The following is a 16,382-nucleotide window of genomic DNA, read 5'->3' on the forward strand; positions in this document are numbered from 1 at the left end:
CTTACACTTGTGCCTTGACTCATGAGGAACACATGTATCGCTTTGACCAGTAAGCTCCGCCCTTAGTTGTCCGCAATTTTGAGCAGTTTGAAAAATACTTGTTTTTGGCAATTCTGGCTTAACCGTGCATACGCTTTTTACGAAACTCGGCCATATGGTAGATGCACATGAAAAACTATCAAGAAATAATTCTCACACTCATTCGTCAAAGGGTGGCGCTATAGCACTCAATTGAAAGTGCCAACTTTGAACAGGTACAACTCATGCCCTGTTTGACCTACAACCATGAAACTTTGATACACACATGCGTCTCTTCATGCCCGACAACTTTCGTGGTCTGACTTTGGACCTCTGACCTTTAGATCGCCCACCATTTTGAATTATATGAAAAACAGCCATTGGCTCATAACTTCTGCATTTTTTCACTTATGGAAAATCCGCCGCTTTTGTTTTGTCGGCAAAGGTCCTAAGTTCATGTGTAAAATGTTTCGTGCACATTACTCAAAAATCCCAGGAGGAAATAGATTTTAACTATTGCAGTTTTATGAAAATTATTCATCTGCCCCTAACACATACATGCAAGACTCACATTTCCTTGTGCCTTGACTCATGAGGAACACATCTATCGCTTTGACCAGTAAGCTCCGCCCTTAGATTGTCCGCAATTTTGAGCAGTTTGAAAAACACTTAAACACAGGATTTTTCAGCTATTTGCGTGAAACTGTATCATCTGTGTGGTCTCCTTTTTCACAGTTCCTTGTCTGTTGGTCCAATGGCGTCTCCCTTAAATGAGTGCCTCACAATCTCAAGGTCGCCAGTTCAAGCCTCACTTGATGCAGACTTCATTTAAGTTGAATTGCAAACAACATGACTGTATCAATGAATACATGTGCAAATGGTAAAGATAACCTGAAATGCTTATTTGAGAGTACGCTTTTTAAATGTATGACATACTTCATTCTGAAAATAGCCGATCTACAATCTCAAAACTTTTCAGATAGCAACGTGTTTCTGAGCTTGTAGATCAGCTGCTTTCACTGTTTTCGGTTGCGAGGAGACATACAATTTCTCTATTGGTAAATGGTTTGTGAACGAGTGATCTTAGTGTTGGCTTGGTTCATGACAGAAGGCAAGAGTTTATGATCTTCAACAGACAACATCAGCCTGGACAAAGCTATAGCACTATAGGTAATGTTGAAGCCTATTAGTCTGAAGGTTGAGAATTCGATTCCTGTCAATGGCAATAGGTTGAGATGTCCAATCAATCCATTCTGTTTCCATCTCTCTCTCTCTCATCAATCTATTCCGTTTCCATGTCTCTTTTCAATCTATTCCGTTTCCATGTCTCTCTCTCTCTCTCTCTCTCCAGTTTCCACGTCTCTCTCTCTCTCTCTCTCTCTCTCTCTCTCTCTCTCTCTCTCTCTCTCTCTCTCTCTCTCTCTCTCTCTCTCTCTCTCTCTCTCTCTCTCTCTCTCTCTCTCTCTCTCTCTCTCTCTCTCTCTCTCTCTCTCTCTCTCTCTCTCTCTCTCTCTCTCTCTCTCTCTCTCTCTCTCTCTCTCTCTCTCTCTCTCTCTGGCCCCGTATTATCGCTGCTTGCAGCTATATTATTATTATTATATTCCCCACGTAAACGCTACGTTCATGTTTACTGTTAAAGGTTCTCAATCTTTTCAGGCCATCGACCCCCCAAAATAACCATGTTTGAACTGGGGACCCCCCCATTTTGTTTGACTCGGTTCCACAGATAAATATTGTGAAAATAGCCGATCTACAAGCTCTCAATGGTGGCATCGCGACGCGTTGAGAGCTTGTAGATCTGCTATTTTCAAATATTTTAGTACTTATACTTTTGATACTTTAAGTACATTTTGATGCCAATACTTTTGTACTTTTACTCAAGTAAATTTTGAATTCTGGACTTTTACTTGTAACAGAGTATTTCTATATTGCAGTATCGGTACTTTTACTTAAGTAAAGAATTTGAGTACTTTTTCCACCACTGCATCCAACATACATGCGGCATCCAACATACAGAGCACACTGCTAGCACCGGTTTAAAAGAAAGAAAAAAGACGCACCGACATTCCATAGGCTAAATCAATGCATTTTGTCATCGCATCGCACACTGCTCTACACACTCACACAGACACAAGCACGCAGAGATTTTGCTATTTTATGGATAGATATAGGCTATTAGATGTCATTAATTTATTTACCGCAATATTTCACCCGCGGTTTATCCGATATTAATTAATAATTACTAGACCATACCCGGTCGGCGCAGCGCATCCGTGGGGGGATATGCACACATGATCTGGCAACCCGGGAGGCAGTTCGTCCCATAGCTGGGCAGGCCCGTAACCATGGCGACATTGTTTGACACATAAACGCTAATAAGAAGCTGAGATTTGATGAAATTGAAAAACGGGCTTCACAGTTGCGTTCAGATGGTAATGGTCAATGGCTGTGTGCAAAATCAGAGCAATTGCTCCAGCCACTGAGGAGAACCAGGTATCTTCATTCTACTCATGCGCTGAGTTGGCGGTGCCCGGGATTCGAACCCATGACCTTTTGGTCTGAAGGCGAGAGCTCTACCGACTGAGCTACCCGGACACCAAATGGTCTAGTACTAAAATAATTTTAGGATCATTTATTTTTGGGGCGCTGTAACCGCCCCCTATAAGTGAGTTTTGGACACTGACCAATCCTGCACCGTGATTGGCCAATAGCCTACAACGCAGTCTACACCCCTAACCCTTCCACAGTCAATGCAAATCTATACTTTTGCAAAGTCAGCCAATCACATTACAGCTAGTGTCATCACCACTAGCTGTAATGTGATTGGCTGACTTTGCAAATTCAGGACTGTGATTGGCTAGCGAAACACATGACACAAAAAAAAGTCATTTATTCTTTTTTTTAAGTGAGTCATGTTGTGATGACCACACACCGCCCACTTCACACTGGGTGTGATTTTTTAAGTCCTTTTGGCTTCAATATGACCATAGTAATATTTTCTTCCATCTTTTTGTCCTCATCGGCTGTCTGTTCTCTGTGTTACTCATCACACGACTCACTTAAAAAAAAAACACAAAATTAAGTGCCATAGTCCTATATAGGGCTGCACATGTGTCATCTGTTTCGCTAGCCAATCACAGTCCTGAATTTGCAAGTCAGCCAATCACATTACAGATAGTGGTGATGACACTAGCTGTCATCACCAGCGTTGTAGACTGCGTTGTAGACTATTGGCCAATCACTTATAGGGGGAGGTTACACCGCCCCAAAAATCACACCCAGTGTGAAGTGGGCGGTGTGGTGGTCATCACAGTGGTCATCACAGTGATGGAAGTTCACTTAAAGAAAAGTCACAATGGGTGACTCACTTTTAAAAAATCACACCCAGTGTGAAGTGGGCGGTGTGTGGTCATCACATGACTCACTTATAAAAAAATCACACCCTGTGTGAAGGTAGCGGCGCCTTTGAATACATTATGTCATCGATATGTGTTTATAATGTGTTTATAGCCATGTGTCATGTGAAGCTTGACCAATCACTTTGTTGACGGGTCTGACCAATCAGAGCGTCGACGACAGATAAAGTTAAATTGAGGATCTAACTTTAAATAACTTACCTAGAAGGAGACTTTAGCCAAATAAAAATATATACAAAAAAAAACATGAGGAAATAAAAAATAAACCTTGACATCATAGTGATGTCATGAATAGTCCCCTTGCCTGACAAATCACAACCTTGACGGGCCTGATCAATCAGAACCTTGACGGGCCTGACCAATCAGAACCTTAACGGACTCTTGGATTCTCGATCGTCTCTATCAAACCATTCTGTCATAACGGATGACTGGGTCCCGAACTCAGACTTTCTATACATTCACCCTTCATCTGTTCTTGTATCTTTCTCTTTCTATTCGTCATATTAACTTTAAATAACTTACCTAGACGGAGACTTTAGCCAAATGAATAATAAGATGAAGTCATTGTCATCGTTTATATAGACATCGAATTCTATATTCATGACATCATAGTGATGTCATGAATAGTGACCAATCACAACTTTGGCGCACCTGACCAATCAGAACGTTGACGCACCTGACCAATCAGAACGTTGACGCACCTGACCAATCAGAACGTTGGCGCACCTGACCAATCAGAACGTTGACGCAAAAGCCAGGCATAGAGGGCTAATATCCGCTCTATACCTAAAGGTATAGAGCGGCTAGCGCCGCTAAAAACATAGATGTGTTTTTTTAAGTGCCATACTGCTATTCATAGGGCTGCACATGTGTCATGTGTTTCGCTAGCCAATCACAGTCCTGAATAGAGTCAACCAGCCAATCACATTACAGCTATAGATTTGCATCGAATGTTAGGGGTGTAGACTGGTATTTGCATTGACTGTGGAAGGGTTAGGGGTGTAGACTGCGTTGTAGACTATTGGCCAATCACGGTGCAGGAGTAGTCAGTGTCCGAACCTCACTTATAGGGGGCGGTTACACCGCCCCAAAAAACATAAATGTTTTTTTTAAGTGCATAGTCCTATTTATAGGGCTATGCACATGTGTCATGTGTCTCGCTAGCCAATCACAGTGCTAAATAGAGTCAGCCAATAGAGTCAGCCAATCATAGTGCAGCCAGTGGTCATCACAGTGATGGAAGCTCACTGAAGAAAAGTATATATTTGCATTGAATGTGTAGGGGTTAGGGGTGTACAATGGGTGGCCAATCACGGTGCAGGATTAGGGGTGTACAATGGTGGCCAAATGTCGATGTCCCAACCTCACTTATGGTTACACCGCCCAAAAAGGAAAGCAGCATCACACAATCATGTCTTATACTACCATTGTTCCCAGTATATCCTATGCAAGTCATGTTTAGTGGAAGCTTGTCCAGTATTACGGTTTCAATCATCTATCTGTAAATTCAAACCTTTGTTCAGTAGAGTGGTGCTCATCTTTGAAGGCAACAGGTTGATCCATGGAATGATCACTCTTCATGGAGACACAGCTGGGTACAGGAGATTCTGGTCTCTGCTGATGAACCCTGATAGAAACAGAAGACAATCACCATTTTAAAGTATATTATTATGCTGCTTTTTAATCCACCCTTCAATTAATTTAAATCTAATTCTCCTGTATTAAATTGTGCGTGTTTTTGTTCAGTTTTTACAATCACACTCATTTTGAGTTTGTTTCAATTGGACAATATGTTCCCTCAGCCCTATGTTCTCTCAAACCTTAACCCCAAACCTATCCCCAATTCTAAACTGAGGGAACATATGTAGGGCTGCGAGTTTTGAAAGCGAGTAGGGTTTTACACTCCTTCACTACTATTGGTATGGCATTCCACATTTTTGTTGCATAGCAGGAGAACGAATTCAACCCCTTGTTTGTGCCACATCGGGGTTGGACGTGATCAGTGGAGCTACCTCTGGTGTTGTGGTTGTGGACTTCATTTACGTTTTTGAATTACTTTGACAGGTACATGGGTATCTTATTGTTGTGGTGTATCTTGTAGACCAGGCCCATTGCAAGTTGCTGTACTCTGTCCTCTACCCTGAGCCATCCGACCCTAGAAAAATGAGCAGGGGTTAGGTGAGCTGTAGGTTCAAGGCCAAGAAGTAGCCTTACCAGTCCAATTAGGGTCCGGGTCCGTAAAAAGAAAGTCGGAACGGGTCGGAACGGGTCGGAATCGGACGAAACTGTCATGGGTCCACTCGGGTTTGGTTTTGATATTTAAAAAAAATCTCGGAAAGGGTTGGAATTGGATCAGATTTCACATTTCCATTTCAGTTCCGGACCGTTTTTTTTTTACCCGTGAAGAGCTGTACTTCAGCCCCGTTTGGTACATCACCCTCTGAAAATGTTTTACCACTGACACAGCTGAACGCTCCCTACGTTTCAGCCGTTTGCATTTTAGGGAAGAAGAAAAAAAGAGGCATCCTAAGAGTACTGTACTTCACAGCCTTCCTAGAAATGTAGTGGAGTAGAAAGTAAAATATTTGTCTTGGAAATTTAGCAGAGTAAAAGTAATAAGTATATATTTTTAAAGCATTCAGTAAATGTACTGTCAATGTTACTGTCCACCACCGCATCTTCAGCTGTCTATTCTGATAAATTAACACATTAACAGTTAGGCAGTTATCTAAAAAAGGAAAGCAGCATCACACAATCATGTCTTATGCTACCATTGTTCCCAGTATATCCTATGCAAGTCATGTTTAGTGGAAGCTTGTCCAGTATTACTGTTTCAATCATCTATCTGTAAATTCAACAAACCTTTGTTCAGTAGAGTGGTGCTCATCTTTGAAGGCAACAGGTTGATCCATGGAATGATCACTCTTCATGGAGACACAGCTGGGTACAGGAGATTCTGGTCTCTGCTGATGAACCCTGATAGAAACAGAAGACAATCACCATTTTAAAGTATATTATGTTGTTTTTTAATCCACCCTTCAATTAATTTAAATCTAATTCTCCTGTATTAAATTGTGTGTGTTTTTGTTTAGTTTAAATGTGAGTCCCTGTGAGTCCTGTTTCTATTCACAGCTTAAGTGCATAAGCACAGCATCTCTCACCTGTTAGTAAATCGCTATGTGTAAAAACATCTGTACATTTATTGTGGGAAGTAACCATGAACTTGTTTCACCAACCAAACTGTGTTTAGTTTTTCCTAGTCTTTGATTGATTGATTGAATACTTTATTTAGAAGTTTGCAGAGAGAAAAAGCACATGGAAGTACAAAGTTCACAGTCCACATCCGCACTGCCGCTTTTGTTCCAGGGACCCCCAGAAGCAAAGATTTGAGTTAAAAATGTTCGCTTTAAAGATTTGCACACATTTTCACGATTTTTCAAAAATAGCCAAAGTGTAAAATGATGCTTATATACTAATGATGATATGATACTAATAATTGGGCCACGCAACCCGGAAATTACCGTAATGATTTTTCAACCCCCCCCCCCCTTTTTTTTTTGCCCGGTGGGCCGCTGGGTATGCCAAATGGCCAGTCCGCCCCTGTTAAGCAGAATGTCCCATTTCAAGTTTTCAAATGTATAAAAATATTTTGAAAATAGCAGATCTACAATCTCTGTGAGCTTGTAGATCTCAGCCCTATATACATTTCGGCCATTTGAAAATAGCCATCCATCTACGTTGCATTGCGATGTAAATTGTGAGTAAAAGTACTCACAACTCACAAGGACTGGAGTACTTTTACTTTTGGTACTCAAAGTACATTTTTATACCAATACTTTTGTACCTTTACTGAATTACATTTTGAATTGACTTTTACTTGTAAGGGAGTATTTCTACATTGCAGTAGCCTATTGATACTTTTACTTAAGTAAAACATCTGAATACTTTTCCCACCACTGGGAATGAATGCTATTGGTTGTGTAGGTTGACAGAACTGACTATATTGGCTTGAGGTGGCTGAAGTGGCCAACGTGAAATCGCGCAAAGACACCCGACTTAATGTTTTGAGGGCAATAATAATAATAAATTAATTTTAAAAACGAGAAAAAACACGCACACGAGCTTCGCGAAATGTTTCGGTTTCGGTTTTTCGGTGCATGGGGCCCCCGTTCGGAAATCTTGTCCCCCCACCCAAGAATCCTGTCATTAGCCCTGCTTAGGGCACACTGAAAACAGCCATCAAAATACGTCATTGGCACTCAATGAGTTAAGAAGAGAAAATACAACCCCCCTTTTAGAAATGAATACTTGTTCGTGACACCTTAAGTCAAGTTGTGGCGATGTACAGTAGGTATCTAAACTTGTATCTAGACTAAGGGCCCTATTTAGACGACCTATGGCGCAAGGGGCTGTCCAACATTTTTCTGGTTATTCGATGGATAATGTGGACACACAGTACAATGTAAGTGTTGTATTTAATGTCTGAAATAGTCATGGGTGTGTTTTGGGCATAACATGAATTAAACAAATCAGAGTGCCTTCTCCCAGTTACTTTAAGTTTCCCATAGCATTTAGGTTTATTGAAACATACAGTAGGAAAGCAGAGAGGGAGACAGTGTAGGAGAGACAGGCAGTAGGAAAGCTTAGAGGGAGGCAGTGTAGTAGAGACCGGCAGTAGGAAAGAGGGAAGACAACATTACCTCATTGACTGTCCACTAGAGGACATGATTGGATCACTGCTGGGCAGTGGAGCCACATCTTGGCTCTCCTCTAGCTCCTCATTTAGAATGTTGTCCATGTCTGGAATTCTGCAGAAGACAGACAGATATCATGAATAGAATAGAACACCAGTAAGCTGGGGATAACAGTCTAATTATTACTAATTATTTGGGTGGCAAAAGTGATCACTTTTTTAACTAGAAAAAGTGCTCCTCGGAGCACAGGTCTCCGCCAGGTCAGGTAGGATAGTGTGGGGCAGCAATGTTCGGAATTCACCAATCAGGCTGGAATGTGAAAAATCAGGCGGATCGGACGGATCCGTCTTGATCAGTTGACTATAGAGATCATGTGTACCAATTTGTCTGATGTTTGGATAAAATCTGAAGGAGTAATATAAAAACATTTTTTTTATATAAGTCGGCCTCCTGGTGGCGCTATAATAGGGCAATGTTGAAAGGGTGGCATTTGTTCGTCAACGTAGTGCAAATGTGCGTGCGAAGTTTCACCGCAATCGGACGCTGCGTTCAACGGGCCACTCTTGCAAACTGTCAATCTTAGCCAATCAGGACGGAATATGAAAAATCTAACAGATCCGTCTTGATCACATGACTATAGAGATCATGTCTACCGATTTGCGTGAAATTTGGATAAAATGTGAAGGAGTAATATAAAAAAAATGTTTTATATAAGTCGGCCTCCTGGTGGCGCTATAAAAGGCAGATGTGAAAAATGCAGGGCAAATGTTTTTCCCTGACCTCTACGGAGTGCACATACAAAGTTTTACACAGATCGGTGCAGTTATAGGTAAAAACAGTAATCGGCATGTTATAGCGCCACCATGAGGCTGATTTGAAAATGTTCAAGCGGCATGTCTTCCTCGGCCCAGTGGGAATGTGCGTGCAAAATTTCACCGGAATTGCAAGCTGTGTTCATGATTTGAGGCATTTTGTTCATAACGGAGCACTTCTGCAAACTTTGGAAGACATTTTTAGCCAATCAGGATGGAATATGAAAAATCTGAAAGACCTGTTTCGTGTAATGACTATAGAGATACTCTGTACCAATTTGCGTGACGTTTGGACAAAATACTGTCAAAAAAAATGTTTTCCAAAAAGTGGCCTCCTGGTGGCGCTATAACAGGCCCATGTGAAAAAATTGGGGCAAAGGTTCTGAATTGGCATCCAGGGAGTGTGTGTGCACAGTTTCGCTACGATCAAGTCAACAGTGCCGGAGATAACCTGTTCACAGATGGACACACGGACGGACACACACACACACACACGGACGGACGGACGGACAGGGTGCAAAACATACTCTCTCGCCATGCCTTTCGGCCTGGTGGAGACAAGTCATTGTTTTAATAACTAATGCAGTCATAGTACATGATAAATTAGGACAATTCAACACAAATATAATCACATAAGCTCACAGATTCTGACTAATACATAAGTTAAACCAGAAATTATTTGTATTGATTAATCTGGACTAGACTGATCTTAATTCAGTAACATGTTAATGAACTCTCATTTATTATTTTATGTATGTTTTAATTCATATAATTCCCTTTGTTTAGTTCAATAAATGAATTGGCTAGGCAACTAACTAATAATTAACTAAGTACTTTCATATTTTTGTTGCTCATATTTTTATTTGGATTTCTGGACCCAGGCAATGCTGAAACAGTGCAATGCATGTCAATTAAAATAACTGTACTGTACACATAACTGTACGTATTCATTTGATGGAGTAAAAATATAAATTTGTAAACACTAAAAACTGTTTAACCACTTAGTTGACTGTATTTCCATGGGCCCTATTTTGACTGTATCCTATTGGCTACACTAAAAGTTTTCATTGAACATAGCTTTAGAAAATGGCTTTGCAAGCTTTACAAGCTCATACCACAATGCAACCTGACACATTTTGAACTTGTAGATCTGCTATTTTCAGCAGATGTTTCCCACAGAATAGGGACACTCGGGTTCAAGTAGTTAACAAATAACTATAAATAAAGTCACACCAACACAGAAAGTTGGATGATGTTCCATTGTCAGGCCAAAGAGAAACTAGTCAACTATAACTGGTGTTGACTAGTCCAACCGAAACCGGAACATTAGCCACTTCCTCCTGGGGGATCCCGAGGCATTCCAAGGCCAGTGTGGAGATATAATCCCCCCATCTGGTCCTTGGTCTGCCATGGGGTCTCCTCCCAGTGGGATGTTATATTATAGTCCCCCCATTTTGGCTCTTTTAAAAATAAGAACCGAAAATGAATTTCTTCCTTAAGCAGTAAAGATAGTCAATTTACTTTCTGATAACTATACATCAGACTAGAGAAACTAGTCAACTATAACTGGTGTTGACTAGTCCAACCGAAACCGGAACATTAGCCACTTCCTCCTGGGGGATCCCGAGGCATTCCAAGGCCAGTGTGGAGATATAATCCCCCCATCTGGTCCTTGGTCTGCCAGGGGGTCTCCTCCCAGTGGGATGTTATATTATAGTCCCCCCATTTTGGCTCTTTTAAAAATAAGAACCGAAAATGAATTTCTTCCTTAAGCAGTAAAGATAGTCAATTTACTTTCTGATAACTATACATCACTGCATAACTCAAGATCATTGAACAGTTTTTACCACGTCATCAGAGAACTGGACTCTGATAAATGGCTGTGCATATCTTTGAGTTTACAATAAGTGCAATATTCTGTGTAATGTATTATGGTTTGGTGAAGTAGTATGAGACTGTGCAATAATATATAATTGGTGCACTATATCCTGGGAAAATGCAATACTACACTGATGATACTGACATACTGTATTGATAGACTACATTATGAATAGTGCAATACACAGATTTATAGGTAAAATTCTGATGCATGATGAACAGCGCAATATACAGATATCAGTCATATTTGTATATTCAGGATCAACTTTATTGTCACATGATTGCAGGTGTAAAAGAGTGGGTGAAATATTCTTTGTGCAAGCTGTCAACATTTGCAGTTACAGGAAGAAGTAGAATAGGGATGAGACAAAGGAATAGAGACTAACAATAAATATAAAGCAGTAGATAAAGGCATTACAGAAGGAAGAATATGCAGAAATGCAGCCAGATATTTTATATTGTTGCTGGTGTTTCTATTTTAGGCCTATCTATCTATTGTAGAGATAGACGTGGCTTCACACACAAACATTGAGCAACTGTTTTCCCGAGAAAAAAAAAACCCTAACTGTCAGTACAAAACTGCCAACTGTCAGAAAAGTGTGCAAGCAGTGTGTGTGTGCTTGCAACAACATTGATAATATTTGTCTGTACCACATTTGTGTGTAATTTAGCCTATATGTATCACTGTTTTAACATTATTTAATAGCATCACATTTTAAAAAGTAAGGCTTCTAATTTCTGACATGTGTGCATGACTTAAAATCTATTGTTATTATTAACAATGCTGATAATAAATAGGTCAATAAAATGCATGAGCTAAGATCTATTGTTATTATTATTGCTGATAATAAATAGGTCATAAAATGCCCCCTTTGTGTACTGCAGTGGGTTTCAACCTTTTTCATGCCAAGGACCCCTAAATTGATATACATTTGGTCGCGGACCCCCATCAGAAAATGTTTTGTGCCAGGGACCCCCAGAAGCAAAGATTTTAATGACAAATGTTCGCTTTAAAATATATATATTCAAAGATATGCACACATTTTCTAAAAAGATTTTTCAAAAATAGCAGATCTACAAGCAGCAAGCCGCGCTATGAGCTTGGGTATAACACGTTTCATTTCCCTGCACCTTCGTTCTTTTTAAAGTGCACTGTTGCACTTTGGTTGCATTTGTTTATTAATTCTGTAAAAGTGTAAAGCAATGAGTTGCCCTGGTGTATGAAAGCCAATACAAAGGTGCTGTATAAATAATTTAGTTGCCTTGCATTAACTTCTTACCATCGTTCGCATGCTGTCAATAAGAATACCAGTCATTTCGCCCATTTCGCAATGTGTGTACAAGATCGGCCTACTAGAATAAAGCTTAAAATAAATAGCTTATTTTACTTAATTGTACTTACTTTATTTGTTTGCAAATTATGCGTAGCCTACTGCGATCAGTACGGTACAGACGTAGCTGTAGAATACAACTCTCGTAGACTATTTATGATTCTGACGTGTTCAATCTACGAGAGTTGTAGCCCTGAAAAAAACATGACTGTAATACCATGACAGTCATGGTGCCGAGTCCCCCCGGTTTATAGCGGTGTTCGATTTTTTTACATTGCCAACTCTCACATGTACATAAACGTTCAGATTTCAAATATAAAGTGCTTGCTTACCCCCGAGCCACGGATGTTACAAGGCGATGCGGACCACGATAAGTACCCGTATCTCCCGTATTGTTCAATAAAAAGCATTTTAATCCCATCGCCGGCCATTTTCTTTTCTTTTTCTTTTTTTTTGTAATGTATCAGAGTGCAATCCACCTCCCAACCATTAGTGTCGCATGGTTGAAAGTATCGGAGGCAATTTGGAGAAAATAGCCGGCGATCGGATTAAAATGCCTTTTATTGAACAATACGGGAGATACGGGTACTTATCGCGGTCCGGGTCGCCTTGTAACATCCGTGGCTCGGGGGTAAGCACTTTATATTTGAAATCTGAACGTTTATGTACATGTGAGAGTTGGCAATGTAACAAAAATCGAACACTGCTATAAACCAGGGGGACACGGCACCGCGTCATGTGAACCATGGCTACGAGAGTTGTAGACACTCCTCCCCATTGTCACAGGGACTTTCAGCTCCTAGCCTGTCCGGGGCTCCAAACATGTACACATGCAACAATAAAGGTGCTTATCCTCAAGCCCCAAATGTTAACTAACTGTCAGGAGTTCTAGTGCAATGTAATAATCCATATCTTTCAATAAAGAAGTGTTTTAATCCCGTCTGTGGCCGAACGCCATTTTTTCACCCTCGTTTACTTCCTGTTTACATTGAGTGTAATTCCGGGTTTCACCAGATGCGGCGCATCACTACCGCCCATTGGGAACTTCCGACACTATTTTGTTAACAACAGTTGACAAAATAGTGCTGCACAATTTTGTTGTACACCGAAAGTGTCATTATTAGTCATGTTTCAAACTCTTCGGGTGTTTGCTTGTGATAGCCTACTATGTGGGAAAGTTGCTACGTCTCATGATGGGTTGGCAACTTGGTAAGGTATTAGAAATTGCAGCTCCGTTTCCACCTCATATTTTATGTGATGATAATGTTATGTTTCACCACTGACTCATCGATCGGAGTCCGCAGTTAGTGGGGAATCCCCCAGGTCTTGCGATTCGACATCAACAACACCAAAACAATTCAAACGTTAACCTACATGAGATACCCCAACACAAAACATCAACAGCATTGTCGAGCCTGTGTTTATATTTAGACAACAAATAATAGGCTATATGCATAGCCTACACGTAGCCATGGTTCACATGTTTCAGGGCTAAGCCTACACGCTGCAACACAAAATAATCATGATTCGAATATGGAGGAGGAAGGGAAGAAAGTGTGCAGTTATTGCGGCCGTACGGGACGTTTTTGACTTTGACAACACGGATACTGTATATAGCCTACTCACTGTTTACAGCCTGGTATCCTGGATTGTTCTTCTACTCCAACCTTCAGTCTTCAAATCCAGCATTCCAGCCATCTAGCCATCATATCATGGTCTGAACGGTGAACTAGTTTATTTCCTGTTAACATACCTTCCGATACAAGTCTTAACCTACCCCCCCCCCCCCCGTTTTTTCTTGATACATATTTTCACTCTTCATACCAGTAACCTGTAAGCTGATTGTATGACGTTCTGTATAGTAGTGTGTATATCTGTCTGTCTCTTATGTCATCATGATTTGTGTGCATGGGGATCTCATCTTAAACAAGCTCAAATGAGTCTTCCAGTTTAGTAGACCTTGTATTGTGAATTTGTACTTCCATGTACTGTTGTTCTCATGTCTTACTAAATAAAGCACATCAATCAATCAATCAATCAATCAATCAATCACTGCAGACAGGGCGGATTTGAGAAGTTAGGGGCTCCAAGCAAAGGGAGTTGTCAAATACCCATATGTATGAAATATTGACAAAGACTATTAAACAGGACATTTTGTCTATGATTTTACAGGGGCAGTTGTCGTCTGGAGCTTTTGCCACTCATGCTCATGTTTGGTGGTGTATTTTAACTCAATCTCTTTGTGCAATATTATAGCACTGATACACTATGAGTGAAGGTTAGGACTCCACACATAACATAGGTCCTTACAGTCAGTATGCCACTTATTCTCTTGTGATAAACTATAAATATAATCCACATAAAGCTGACTTTGACAAATAGATACTTACTTGAGGTTTATTGACTGGTATCTGGGATTGTCCTGTCTAGATAGTTTAGATTTATCTAATTCTATACACAGAAAACAGCTTGTTGAATAGCTCAGGAGAACACGTCAGCGTCTGATTTCTTAGTTCCTGTTTTATGAGACATGGTGACTTGCACATGCATGGACATGTGAGAGCCTTGGGACTGGGCAGGGCCTGATCCTTTTTTTCACTCAACCTTTATTTATTTTCTCTGGAATACATTGAGGTGTGGACTGTGGACCATCATTTACAGTGATGCCAGGATTACAAGTGGCAGTGCAGATAGAGCAAAAAACTACAATAACTAATGTGAATCAGATAAGAACACAAATACCAATATTGATACAGTGCGAGGCGTTGTGAGCTTTCAGTTTGGTTATTTTCACAATATCTGTGTCAAACTAAATGTAATGCTTACAATTCCAAGTGGTTGACAGGGTGGGGGGCTAGAGGGTCCCCAGTTAAAATTATTTTGGGTGGTTGCAGCCTGAAAAGTTTGGGAACCCTTGATGAAGAGTATATATTTGTTATCATAAAGCATCATAGCAAATTGATTGGGATGTAAAGTTGTATTGTGGTGACCCACAATAGGGAAAGGGAGAGAGACATTCACCAGAGGATGTGTGCCTTTAAGGGTTTATTAGAAATGCCGGTTTCCGGGTTCTGTGCAAGATAATTGATATAAGGTACGCCATACGGTCAGTCCACGGGCTAGTCAGGTGAAATTGATGTGCATGGGAGGCAAACTGGATCCGGAAGTTCGGTGAAATACATTGGAGTCAATGAGAGCCGGCTGGACCAGTTTGTGAACAAACACTATTTCTGAACGCTTGCGTCCTTTGTCAGGTAATCGGATGATTAACTGACTCGCTGTTTTTATACACTTCCACATTGGTGACCCTGTGAAAACAATTATGTCTAACGACGACAGTACCAACAACGCCCTGGCAGCGCTTGCACTAAGCAGTGATAACGATGCAGCTAATGTCACTGCTAGCATCTACGCCGCAACCATCAAGCTGCCTGACTTTTGGCAGCACAACCCAAGGCCGTGGTTTCAGCACAGAATCCCAGTTCCAGCTGAGAGGAATAACACAGGACTTTACAAAATACTTCCATGTGGTGGCGGCAATAGATTCCTCGACGGCGGCCCATGTGATAGTGCTGCTGGAAGCTCCATCAACTGCCGGCAAGTATATGCGCTCAAGGCATTCCTTCTGAAACTCTTTGAACTGTCGGAACAGGACCACCTGCTATCTCTCAACGGCCTCGGCGACAGCAAACTGCCCGAGTCGATGGAGAGAATGCTGGCTGTGCTGGGCTCGGCTGATCCCTCATTCCTTTTCACCCACATTTGACTGCCGCCGCTCCCAACGCTTGTGCACACTGCACTAGCCGGGAGCAGTTTGTCCATGCGCTGCCACCCCCACGTTGCCCCCCGGGCAACTCGACCCCAGCCGACCCCCGGAGGACACTACAGGCACCACAGCTGCAGTGACGGCCCACTGCCAACGTGACAACAGGGCAGGCTGTGTTATTATCATGGCAGATTTGGTGCCACGGCTAAGCAGTGTCGCAAACTTTCCAGTTTCGGGGTCCAGGGAATTGCCAGCGTTTATTAGCAGCTATGGCACTGGCCGTGACTGCAATCTGTTGTTCATCACCGACACTTTGTCCGGCCGGCGTCTGTTGGTCCACTTGGGTGCTCAGTGCAGCCTCCTGCCAGCACAGGGTATGGACTAGTTACATTTAATGAATTAATAATAGATAGATCAGATAACAGAACAACAAGGCAATGAAACAATAGCAATAACATCAGTAAAAT

At 41.3% G+C, this 16,382-nt stretch overlaps 2 protein-coding genes across 2 annotated transcripts in view; one reads left to right on the forward strand and one right to left on the reverse strand.

The window, feature by feature from the left end:
• Positions 1 to 12,284, reverse strand: part of LOC311041216 (NACHT, LRR and PYD domains-containing protein 3-like) — a 33,376-nt gene extending 21,092 nt beyond the window's left edge. Inside the window, exons 1-4 of the mRNA XM_084086125.1 lie at positions 12,221 to 12,284; positions 8,135 to 8,242; positions 6,297 to 6,410; positions 4,948 to 5,061 (exon numbers count right to left, since the gene is read on the reverse strand). Coding sequence (XP_083942251.1) covers positions 4,948 to 5,061; positions 6,297 to 6,410; positions 8,135 to 8,232 — 326 coding nt within the window. The 5' untranslated portion in view covers positions 8,233 to 8,242; positions 12,221 to 12,284. The remainder of the gene's footprint in view (positions 1 to 4,947; positions 5,062 to 6,296; positions 6,411 to 8,134; positions 8,243 to 12,220) is intronic.
• Positions 1 to 16,382, forward strand: part of LOC311041217 (putative high affinity immunoglobulin gamma Fc receptor IB) — a gene marked incomplete at its 5' end in the record, with an annotated part of 80,987 nt that overhangs the window by 38,954 nt on the left and 25,651 nt on the right. The gene's annotated exons all lie outside the window — the stretch shown is intronic.

Source organism: Gymnoscopelus microlampas (genome assembly GCF_963454915.1).
Source record: "Gymnoscopelus microlampas genome assembly, contig: SCAFFOLD_73, whole genome shotgun sequence".
Lineage (NCBI taxonomy): Eukaryota > Metazoa > Chordata > Actinopteri > Myctophiformes > Myctophidae > Gymnoscopelus > Gymnoscopelus microlampas.